Raw genomic sequence first — 12162 nt, 5'->3', positions numbered from 1 at the left:
CCTTTCTTTTGAACTGTTTATTTTGTATCTTGAGCGAGCGCCATGAGCGCCTTTTTGTGGCGGATACCGGCGCTATATAAGACTCTATTATTATTATTATTATTATTATTATTATTATTATTATTATTATATATTTTTACTGGTCTGTGTTTCCTTTCTCAGAGCTTTTGCAGTTACTGGATCTGGAAGGCCAGTTGCCTGATGATCTGATCGGGCCAAGCTCCAACAATGCTAGCTCACTCTCAGTCGGAGTATCGATGGGGTCTGGCAATCCAACCAATGGAACCAACTCAACGTCATCCACAGTCAATGCAGACGCCCACTCTGATATGATGCAAAAGAACAAGCAGCTCTCCAAGCTTCTTCAGTTCCCGTCGAGAACTGTCGGAAGCCCTCCCACGGCCACCAGCACGGCTAGCGGCAACAGCCCTAAGCCAAACCAGGTCAGTGGAAGTCCCGTGCTCGGCGGAGTCAGCACCTCGTTGCCGAATAATCTGATGGCGACCAGCTCCCCGAGCATGTCCATGGGATCCATGCTGAGCCATGGTCAAACTCTAGGCGTTAGGACAATGGCTAATGCTACCAGCGCCAGTATGGCCAACACCTTGGTCACTTTCTCGACGGCCTCTTTCTCCTCATCCACCCAGCTGAATACGAGTGCAAACTCACCGGGCAACATCATCTCCAGTGCAAACCAAGTGATGAACGGACCCTTTTCTATAAATAGTGCAAATAATTCAATGGGGGTTCGGAACACTGTGACAAACACTTCCGCCATGACCAATTCTCAAAACCTCCTCGCCTCTGGGACAATGCCCCAGTCCTCGCAGGCACCGATGCTTGGCAATTTGACATCAATCAATCAACAAAACACCCTGCAGAAGGTAAGAATTTACTTATCAATATTAGTAATAAACATGAGGAATTGCGCCTTTTCCAAAGGATATAAAGCGCTTTTGAGAAAAATTAAACTTAATGGTTGAAGATGTAGGTTTTAAGTTCTTTCGGAACTGAGAAATGGAGATGGAGTTCCTTAGAGGTTGTAGCAGATCATTCCAGAGCTTTGGAACCGATGAAGAAAAGGACATCTTCCAAGCATGCTTTTATTATCTTATTGCTTTGTTTTGTTGTGATCAATACAGGTTTTATTTTGCAGATCCTCTCAAATTATTGTTACTTGACCTTAATTTCTCTGATTTTACTCTCTTTAGATCGTACGGCCATCAAGCACTCCGCCTGTTGGCCAGCCCAGCCTAAACAACCCTTTCCAAGTGACCACCATCTCAACTCCCTCTCTGAACCTGAACGTCATGTCCACGTACATACCCACCTCTGCAACAACAACTTTTTCAGGGGGTATGTTGGATAACCTCAACCTGCCGAACGTTAACATGACACCGAACCTCGCCAACAACCTGTCAGCGAGCCTGCCCGGGAACCTGCCGGGGAACCTGCCGGGGAACCTACCGGGGAACCTCCCTGGGAATCTGCCGGGGAACCTTCCGGGGAACCTTCCAGGGAACCTTCAGAACATGTCCGGCAGCATGCACGGCAATATGGTGGGCGGCTTCAACAGGGATGCCGCTGCTGCTGCAGCCGCGATAAACGCTTCAGGGAACTTGCCAGGAAACATTGCCGGTGGTAATCTCCCAACCAGTCTGCCTTCCAACATCACCAGCAACGTGGCCGGTAACATGGCAGGCAACCTCAATATGAATATATCAGGGGGCCTGACAATGGTAAGTTCTCCACAGTCATTGCAGTGCTCATGTTCAAAGCAGCAAAGTTATTTTGTTTTTATTTGAAATCTGGTTCCAGTTGAATTTAAAGCAGCTTAGAGATGGACTTCAGGAAAATGACAGTTTGTTTGATACGATAATTTGTGTTTTTGTTATTGTTTAACTTTGCTGAATATGTTTTGGGCCCAAATGTTACCTAAAGAAAACAAATTTCTGAGAGAAATTCAACTTATAGGCCAAATTGATAATGTATTTTTTGTTGTTTAATGAACATGCAAGCCCTTACACTGATGTATGTTAGCACTGTATACTCAGTACTCTCCCGAGTTCTGTGAACAAAATCATATGCATGTTACTGGGGTTGAATTCAAACCCGCAACCTAAAGCAGTGTCTCACCAAATAGAACTTATGTAGGTAGAGGCAGTTTGAATACTATTTTTTGGGAGGGGGTAGGTACGGCAAGTTTGCATCGGGGGAGAAAGATGCAATTTTAACATCTATTAAAACAACATGCAAGTGTTATATACTGTGCAAGTCATAATTTGATGTGATTGTTTTACTTAGTACTACTCGTAGGTTACGTTTTTATGGAGAATCGGTAGAAAACCAAGTTCTATATCTTTATGTTTGATTTTATTCAACAGGGAGGTGTAGCTTCAGGTCCTCAACAGGCAATAGCTGGTGCCCAGCCTGCGGCTGCAGGTGGAACCCAGACCTCCCCGGGCGACCTTGGTAAGCGGAAGCTCATTCAGCAGCAGTTGGTGCTACTGCTGCACGCCCACAAGTGCCAGCGACGGGAGAACCAGGCTAACGGGGAGAACAAGCAGTGCTCCCTACCCCATTGCCGCACCATGAAGAACGTTCTCAACCACATGACAAATTGCCAAGAGGGCAAGTCTTGCCAAGGTCAGTATTAATTAATAGTGTCACCAAAATCGTTTTTTTGTTGTATACATCTGGTGCCAGTTGGGAAACCAATAATTTCATGAATGGTTGTTTGATACAACAATTTGGTCAATTTTGTTTGTTAATTTAATGGTAAATTTTTTGTCACTGCACTTTTCCTCTACAGTTGCCCACTGTGCCTCGTCAAGGCAAATAATTACTCACTGGAAGAACTGCACAAGGAACGATTGCCCAGTCTGCCTACCGCTCAAGCATGCATCTGACCGACGACATGGTAAATGTTCCCCTTACTAGGATCCCTCCCCCCCCCCCTGGATGAACAGGCCTGTGATTCTTCAGGAGTTTGTCCTGATTGTGATTCTTCAGGAATTTGTTCTGAAGAGAATTAGAGCATACTGTCGTCAGTGTTTCTTGTGTGCAGTCAACTAACCATTTAACAGAAACCATTTAACAGAAAAAGAGTCAAGGATGTGATGGGGGGGGTTTAGGGTGTTGGGAAGGTTTGGTTTTTTGGGGTGGGAAGGGGTGGGGTTCATAGTGCTTTCAAGACCAAAAGGAGACCATTACCCTTTTGGTTATCTTTTTTTTTGTATTTCCATTTGTTCCTGCTTGAATATGGGTTATTTAAAGGCTTCAACTAATGGTTTAGGAAAAATGTTATGCTTTGTTTGTGTTTGTTGTAAAGTGTTCATGGTTTTTTAATCTACTCAGGAAGGTACCATGTGAATGATACTCTATAACTATTGTGGTATGTGGCACAGAATCAATGAATAATGTTGTCCATTTCTTCTGAAAGTTCCTTTTTATATAAGGAGGAAAAATCGCAGACCCATGAGTAAGGCCCAAGAGTAACACAACCATTAATGATAAACCTTTTCCACTTGTGTCTTCCCCCTTTGCAGAGAAATTATTGCATAGTGCCATGGCCGGTCCTCTGCCTGGTTCCACTGCACTGTCGACAACCATTGATCAGAACTCAATGCAGAGGGCCTACCAGGCCCTGGGCATCCCTTACAACACCAAGAATCAGACCAGGCCACCAGGGATGCCTCATAATCTAAGTAAGTGGCCTCAGTCTAGTCGAGATTTGTAGTTCAGGAGTATGTTTGTGTGAGGATATTGTTAAGAACTGTAGCTAAGCACTGTGTATTCTGTGTTTTCTAGAGTTCTGTGAAAAACAATCTAATTAAACATGTGTTGCCATAAACGTATCTTTCTGATGTAATTATGGTAGCGATCACAACAAGTTAAATAATCAAGTGAAGTTAAATATACACACTCGAAAATAAATTGTTATTCAAATTTGAACATTTGAAGTATGGGCATTATAATAAAAAAGGTTGCTCAGTTTTAGTATTCCACAGCGCAATTTGTGAAGTGGTGTTTACTAGCCCATTGCAGTTTTTACATAGTGTTAAGGGTTAGGCCTATAAAGGGAGAAACGTTAATGTAAGAGGTTCTCAAAACGCATTTTTTTCACTGCTGCTTTTTACTAGAAATTCTTGTTTCCTTCATTGCCCTATGAGCATCATGTGTGATGATACCTGCGCATTATAAGTGTTCTTACTATTATGTGTCGTCTATTTTTTTTGTCTGAACAGAAACCTCGGGTAATGTGCCAGGTACTTTCACTGGGCCACTGAACACCAGCAGCGCCCAGCAGACTGATGCCATGGCGCAGGCACTGGCCAACTCCAACTTCACGCCGGGAGTCAACGCCAGTGGCAACAGTAGCCACAACATCGGCATTGCCATGCCGATTACCGGTAACACGCAACCGTGGCAGCAGTATGTCACCCAGGATCTGAGGAATCACCTTGTCTTTAAGCTGTGAGCACCAGTGATACTTTTAACGCTTTTTAAGTTGCAATTGTTATTAAATTTTCTATAACCAAATTTGCATTTACCTAGGCTACTACAAACCCTTTAAAAAAAAATTAAGTCATGAGTTTCACATCATTAAAACTGGACAGGAAATGAGAAAAAAACCTGGTGCCTGGAATCTCAATTTTGAGTTATTATTTTTATCTACGTACATAATTTTATATTTTATTTTTAATTTTATATTTTGCTTATTATTTATGTACTCGCATTTTATTTTCAAATATTTTATTATACATAATTTGTCATCAAAAGTAAAAAAAACTACAACAAAAAACTGTTTGAAACCTTATGAAATAGCGCTATATAAAGTTCAGAAAATCTACTCCGTGGTAATACAATATAAAGCAAGACAAGTTCTAAGCACGAGAACCTACCTAGCAAGTAGATACACATATGGTGTTACCACAAACCAAATAATTATTTTATTTCGGCCATCTCCATAGCTTTCAACCATTCAATGTTAAAGGCACTGTACACGTTTGGTAATTGTCAAAGACAAGTGTTCTCACTTGGTGTATCCCATCGTAACCATAAAATAACAAGCCTGTGAAAATTTGGGCTCAATTGGTCATCGAAGTTGCGAGAAAATGATAAAAGAAAAAACAGCCCAGTCGGATGAATTTGTGTGCTTTCAGATAGGAATAAAAGACTTCTAGCTAGAAGTCCTTTATTATTTTGGTGAGAAATTAGCTCTTTCTCAAAACTACGTTACTTCAAAGGGAGCCGTTTCTCACAATGTTTTTTACTATCAACAGCTCTCCAATGCTCATTACCAAGTCATGTTAATATTTGTTTTGAGTAATTATCAAACGTGTACCTTCCCTTTAAAGGTCTTGTTGTGTATATCTTGTCTAACTTTCTTGTTCAACTTTTGGCTGTATTTTCAGAGTTCAAGCAATATTTCCATCACCGGACCCCCAGGCCATGAAAGACAAGCGAATGGGAAATCTAGTTGCGTATGCCCGCAAAGTAGAAAAGGACATGTACGAGCAAGCAAGCAGCAGGGTAAGTCAGGCTACAACTGTCGCCACTTGATAAAAAAACACTGTTTGTCAGAAATGTTTAAGACACTAGAATGTGTTGAATGATATAAAAAGGAGGGCAGGCAGTAAAAGAGAAAACAAGGTCAGCCCTTATACTCAACAAAATAATCCTATTTTTTTTCCAAGGATCAAGTATCATGCCTGTGTTGAATGTATGATTATGCTTTTTTTTTTTTTTTACCTGTGTATTTTTTCACGTTTGTCTTTTTATAGTTCTTCCTTTCTATTTTACAAATTTTTCTTGTATTTTGTTTATTATTGTAAGATGCACACTTAACATGATAGTTATAATAAACTGAATTGAATTGAATTGTTGAAGTGATAAAATAAATAAGTGATTGATCATTTGCCTTGATCTGTTTGTAACACAGGAGGAGTATTATCACCTCCTGGCCGAGAAGATCTACAAGATCCAGAAGGAGCTTGAGGAAAAGAGGCAGAAGAGGATGCAGGAGACGGGAGGCAGTGCCGCAGCTGGCGGTGTGCCAACGACTGCAGCAGGAGCCCTGGCCCAACTGCAGCAGCAGCAACAGCAGCAGCAGCAGTCGCCGCGACTTCCTACTCAGAGTATGTAGAAAATCTATCCACTTGATCTGTGAAATATAACTAATAATCAAAATTTATTCTTGATGTAGCGTTTTGCATAAGATTTAAAACGAGGAAAATGTATATTAAATCAAAAAATCAGTAAATTAGTTGTGTAATTGACATTTCAATTGCTGAAATTTTAAGATAGAGAAAATCCTGCAAATTAGTTGAATATCTTCCATTATGAAACTTAAAGATGAATTTAGCACACTGTATGCAATTCAAGAAGTCTAAACTTGTATTTGACTTAAGATTGTACAAGATATTGAGTTTGAGTGCAATTTTTACTCTAACAGTTCCGATTATTACGTACGATTATTAAGGCAACTTTTTTTAGGCAACATAGGTGCCAAAAAAAAAAAAAAAAAAAAAAAAAATATTGAGAAAACTAAAATGTGAATGAAGTTTCTTGTTGGAGATTGCCTGGATCTGGTTGCCTGTTAATCGCCTCGTGTGACATGTCCTTGGAGGTTCGGATGAATGTAGACTACAAGCAAGTATCTTCTTATAATACACAAATAAATGGTTTTTCTTATCTTTTCCTAGATGGCCCGTTAAGTGTTGCCCCAGCCACCCCTGCACCGCCGTCCGTTGGCCCTCCTTCGGTTCCCTCTATGCCAACACCCCCACCTAGCGTGGCCCCTAGTCAGCAGCAGAATCAAGCTCAGACCAACCAGAACCCATTCCTCAACTTACCCCCACTGCCCAGTGCCGCCAAGCAGCCAGCCCCCAACAAGGGCATGCAGGCCTTGACGTCAAAACCACAACAGCAGCAGCAGCAGCAGCAGCAGCAACAGCTTCAACAGCAGCAGCAACAGCAACCACCCCAGTCGCAGCAGCAGACACAGGTGCAGCAGCCTCAGGCCACGGTCGGGAACCAGGGTGGGAAGCTACAGAACAACAGTAATCCATTACCACAGGTTTGCTAAGCTTCCCTTGTCTAGTATTATGGGAACTACTACAATGAACCAAAGTCTCGACACTCCTGGGGAGACAGATTTTTTTCTTCCAGAACTCTCTACCACTTAATCTTAGATCTTGTTCAAACCTCTTCTTTACTAATTTAGTTGTGTCTGTTTTCTTTGGTTTGGTTTGACCTGGCCTTCAGCAGCCAGCAGGATGCGCGCAATACAAGTGTTTATAATATTATCATTACTTCAGGTCGTTGGCTCCTCTTTACCCAGTACCTAAGTTTCCCAACACACCACCAACATCCCAGCCATCAAAATTAAGGGAAAAGTACCATGTCAAATAACCACTTTAAAGATTGTCTGAAACAAGATGTAATTCAGAACCTTAAACAACCAGGGCCCAATTTGATTGCTCTACTCACCCTAACCAAAGAAACGGTGCTTACGGAAGCGTATTCACAGCTTAGCAGGGAGTTTTTTTGCTTACGCAGCTAGTGCAGAAATTTGGCGCTTGCACATTTAAGATGTATCAGAAGTATCTATTTTATTCTTGACTCGTTACAGGCGAGTATTGGCCCAACCCCGGTCGCCACGCCACAAACCCCCGCTGTACCCCAGCTGACGCCCACATCCAACAGCAATGGCACAACAGAGCCTCCATTGACGGACGGCAAATCTCAGGTAAATCATCTAGAAACTCTCGCAAATATCTTGTATCTGTCCTCAGGTAGCCAAGGTGTTTTATTTCAAAGTTATGTCGTCCTGAAACAGTTTGTTATTTCAATATTGGATCCGAAAAAAGAAAAAAAAAACATCTGTGTGTATAAATGCCTCAACAACACAGCTCTTGGCTATTTATCCTCTTGCCTGTCTCTCCATCGGCCTGGGCGCTCAAGTCTACGCTCAGCATCCGACACTACTCGCCTCATGGAACCTAACTCAATCAAGCTTCTTAAGTCGGCCTCAAGTCGCACATTCTCACATTTTGCTCCACACACCTGGAATGCACTCTCCCCCTCAATCAGGAAATCCGACTCTCTTCGAACATTTAAGTGTATCAAACATTTTCTATATCCTATCTAATGCGCTGCGTTCTTGACGTAGTGGTGCTACATAAATGCCCTATATGTATGTATGTATGTATGTATGTATGATTAACTGATTTTATATTTTGTTCCCGCAGCCTGTAAGTCTAGGCAAGCAGCCCCCGTCTGCAGAGCAGGTCACCCAGCCACCATCTGAATCCATCACGCCTGCCGCCACGCCTCAGCCTGTTAAGCAAGAAACAGCTCCCACCCCCAAAGGGGGGAAGAAAACGCCAGCACCCGGCAGCATCGAATCAGTTGTCAAGCAAGAGTCTGCAGAGGGAAATCCGTATACTTGCGGGTACAGCTCCAAGCCTGATAGCATGGGCGGAGGAAAGGGCTCAGGCAAAGGAGGGGGGACGGGGACGATTGTCATCAAGAAGGAACCCGCTGACGACAAGTTGGAGACGGAGGCGGGTCAGTCTAGCAATGATGCCTCGTCGAAGCAAGCTGTCAAGACGGAACCGACAAAGGCGCCAAGGTCAAAGAAGAGTAAGTTTGGAGTCATATATAATGTTTACACTTTTTGTCACAGTATCCACAAAAACTCAGATTTAACTTGACTTTATTCGCTTCCACTCTTGCTTTCCCTCTGCAGTTTTCAAGCCGGACGAACTCCGGCAAGCCTTGATGCCTACGCTGGAGAAGTTGTATCGACAGAATCCAGAGTCCTTGCCGTTCCAGCAACCTGTCGATCCCAAAACGTTACAGATACCGGTTTGTGATAGCTCTCCTTTACTCTTTAGCTGGGAAAGTTCAATAAAAGCACAACTACTCAAACAAGACTAATTGAAAAAAAAAACCACTTTTTTTTAAAACTCCTTTTGGAGAAAACCTGTTTTTTTAAAACTCTGCCATTGATTCTGGTAAAGGTAGGGTCATAGGTTAGTTTGTCAATAGTATGTTGACTTCTTGGCAAAGTCATAAAGAAAGATACAGTAACATTCACACGGGAAAGTTTCATTTGAATGCAGTGTCTACTTGCTGAGAAAGCAGCAAAAAACTGTTGGGGTATTTTCACGAGAACATTAAATCCACCTCTGTTTAGCGAGTTGACAGTGGGTACAACCGCATCTCTGTCCGCAGCATATGCAGAGGACTCAAACGCTCAGAAATCTGAGAACCGTTTTCTCCTTGAATTGTTCTCAGATTCCATTTCAAAACCATATTACTTTGAAGAGAATCCTTTTTTTAAATAGTTTTACTATCAACAGCTGCAGTGCTTCTCACAAAGTAAGTTTTTATGGTCATTCATTTTTGGAATATTTACTTATTAGTGATCCTACCTTGAAGTGATGCGGAGCCAGATAAAGTTGGCAAGAAAGACATTTTTTGTTGAATGAAATGGTTTTGATCTTATGAAAACTGTTGAGTCGTTGTGTAAATTCACTTGAGCTTTTCTACTCATTTCTAAATATCTTCACTTGAAATGATTGTCACGGTTCTCATATGCCACCCTTAAGACCAGCCGTCGATTTTGCGAAACTTTACAGTCGCTTAAGTCTGCGAGCTCAAGGTTAATGCTCGAGTTGTGCACCACAACTAAAAAAGAAATCTCGCGCAATTACTGACGCAATTGCAAAAAGTTTCGTGGACTGGGCTAAAATTGGGCTTGTGACTAAAATGTTCAAAACAAAACTTTTAGCAGATATTCAGATGGAAAAATATCTGTTCTCAAATAAGGCGTAATTGTTGTTGTGTTTGAAGGCATTTGATAACTGTACCTACATCATTTTCCATCCTTTGCTGTTGCACATTCTCAGTTTCTATAGTTTAATTAAGCATGGTGGAATGATTTGCCCAACTATGTTAGTGATCTGTTAATTATTCATACCCAAAGGAACCCCCTCCCCCTGCAAGATTTCAAAACTTTTTTTGTTGTTGTTGTTGGCATGCCAACACTAGTACCCTGTGGTAATTAGCCAGCTATTGTCTTTGTTTTTGTCAACTACACTCAGCCTAAGAACTCCTCCCCAGTCAACGGAACTCGTGTCAAGAAACCCAACCCCAAACCCTTGGAGGTATGTCTTTTCCACCTTCCGTTACACGTCCGGCTGGACTGGGATCAAGAGGTGGACGATGTATTTTTTTCACCGTTCTCCGTGAGCCGAATCTCTCGAGTTCCTTGCCCAAGACAGTTCATTTTGTTGTCCATAGTCGTTGTCAAGATTGTTTTTGCATGTGTAGATGATCTGTTTGTCTGTTTTTTCAGTTAACCCTCCCCTCAAAGCGACTTCAAGTACGTGGAGGGCAGTGTATCAATGTTGCAATTTGCACCAATAATGAGGAACCTAAATACCACTCTTTCAGAGATTTTTGCGGCTAAACACTTACCTTCAAAAACGAAGGGGAAAAATGAGCTAAAAAATTTGGTGCCGCCTAGTTGAAAAGCATCGCATACACTGCCCTTCAAGCGGACTTCATCATAGCAAATATGGATGTGTTGTTTGCTTTGTTTGTCGATTTCCAGGACTACTTCGACATCGTGCGGCAGCCCATGGACCTCTCCACCATCAAGCACAAATTGGACACAGGCGTCTACCAGAACCCCTGGCAGTACGTGGATGACGTGTGGCTGATGCTGGAGAACGCCTGGCTGTACAATCGCAAGACGTCCCGGGTCTACAAATACTGCTCCAAGCTGGCTGAGGTATTTGAGGGTGAGATTGACCCCGTCATGCAGATGTTGGGATATTGCTGCGGACACAAGGTACGTTACCTCTCCTCCTACCACGTTCATTTTTTATTGTTAATTTAGAGGTTGCCTGTCGAGTTTAGTGCAAACAATGTCATCATTTATTGTGAAAACTTAGAGTAAATCACAATCACCAAGTGCCCTTACTTTTTACCTTGAGTATAGATGGATTGCACATGACGTCATTGACCACCAATTTTGATGTCAAACAAAAGACAAACATTATAGTGATTTATGTATTTTGTATTTTTTTCTTCTTACAGTTTGTATTCCATCCCCAAGTGCTTTGCTGTTACGGCAAACAGCTTTGTACGATCCCACGGGACAATGTGTATTGGAGCTACCAGAACAGGTAAGGCAATAAGATTCACTTCAATAGACCTTGTTTGGCTGACAGGCTAACATGGTCTAGAGGGTTTGTACATATCGTGTTTAGGAACAATAGCCAGCCAGACTACTCCACTTGCCCTTTAAACAGTCCACTTGCCCTTTAAACAGTCCTCTTTCCTTTTAAACAGTCAGCTTGCCATTTAAACAGTCCACTTGATTTTTAAACAGTCCACTTGCCCTTTAAACAGTCAATTTACCCTTTAATAAGTCTGCCTTCCCTGTAAACAGTCCACTTGCCCTTTAAACAGGCCGCTTGGTCTTTAAACAGTCCACTTGCCCTTTAAACAGTCCACTTGCCTTTTAACAAGTCTGCTTGCCTTTTAAACAGTCCACTTTCCCTTTAAACAGTCCGCTTTTCTTCAAACACTCCACTTGCCCTTTAACCAGTCAGCTTTCTCTTGAAACAGTCCGCTTGGCCTTTAACCAGTCCGCTTGGCCTTTAACGAGTCCGCTTTCCCTTAAAACAGTCCGCTTTCCCTTTAACCAGTCTGCTTGCCCTTTAAACAGTCCATTCATTCATCTAACCATGCCATAAATGAGACACTTGCAACTGTGCAGCGAAGTGTTGTATGCACTAAATGATCTAACCAGTAGTGCCCAATATCATAGAGCTGCTAAGCACAAAAATTTGCTTAGCATGAAATTTCTTCTTGGATCAAAACAGGATTACTAACCAAATTTATATTCGTTGCATATTGCTTGTTACTCGTATTCAGCTGTTGTTTGCTTATCCTGAGTGTCACATGGAATATTGGTTGGCAATCCTGTTTTTATCACGCTTAGCAAATTTGTGGGCTTAGAAAGCTCTATGAAATAAAGCCCCAATTTCATTAGAGCTGCTTAAGCAGAGAATATTGCTAAATAATTATCTGCCAAGTAGAAATGAGGAGGATACCAGTTACAAATGGTACATATGACAT

The 12162-nt window shown here is 42.0% G+C and overlaps 1 protein-coding gene across 3 annotated transcripts in view; it reads left to right on the top strand.

The window, feature by feature from the left end:
- Nucleotides 1–12162, top strand: part of LOC117293238 (CREB-binding protein-like) — a 33433-nt gene that overhangs the window by 6248 nt on the left and 15023 nt on the right. For all 3 annotated transcript variants that reach the window (XM_033775463.1, XM_033775462.1, XM_033775460.1), the window contains exons 2-15: nucleotides 163–884; nucleotides 1212–1739; nucleotides 2385–2646; nucleotides 2813–2920; nucleotides 3549–3707; nucleotides 4248–4476; nucleotides 5418–5535; nucleotides 5945–6140; nucleotides 6708–7081; nucleotides 7637–7753; nucleotides 8256–8649; nucleotides 8756–8874; nucleotides 10628–10867; nucleotides 11116–11204. In XM_033775463.1, the coding sequence (XP_033631354.1) occupies nucleotides 163–884; nucleotides 1212–1739; nucleotides 2385–2646; nucleotides 2813–2920; nucleotides 3549–3707; nucleotides 4248–4476; nucleotides 5418–5535; nucleotides 5945–6140; nucleotides 6708–7081; nucleotides 7637–7753; nucleotides 8256–8649; nucleotides 8756–8874; nucleotides 10628–10867; nucleotides 11116–11204 (3655 nt within the window). The remainder of the gene's footprint in view (nucleotides 1–162; nucleotides 885–1211; nucleotides 1740–2384; nucleotides 2647–2812; nucleotides 2921–3548; nucleotides 3708–4247; nucleotides 4477–5417; nucleotides 5536–5944; nucleotides 6141–6707; nucleotides 7082–7636; nucleotides 7754–8255; nucleotides 8650–8755; nucleotides 8875–10627; nucleotides 10868–11115; nucleotides 11205–12162) is intronic.

Source organism: Asterias rubens, chromosome 8 (genome assembly GCF_902459465.1).
Source record: "Asterias rubens chromosome 8, eAstRub1.3, whole genome shotgun sequence".
Taxonomy (NCBI): Eukaryota; Metazoa; Echinodermata; class Asteroidea; order Forcipulatida; family Asteriidae; genus Asterias; species Asterias rubens.
This window is presented reverse-complemented; position numbering and strand designations above follow the sequence as displayed.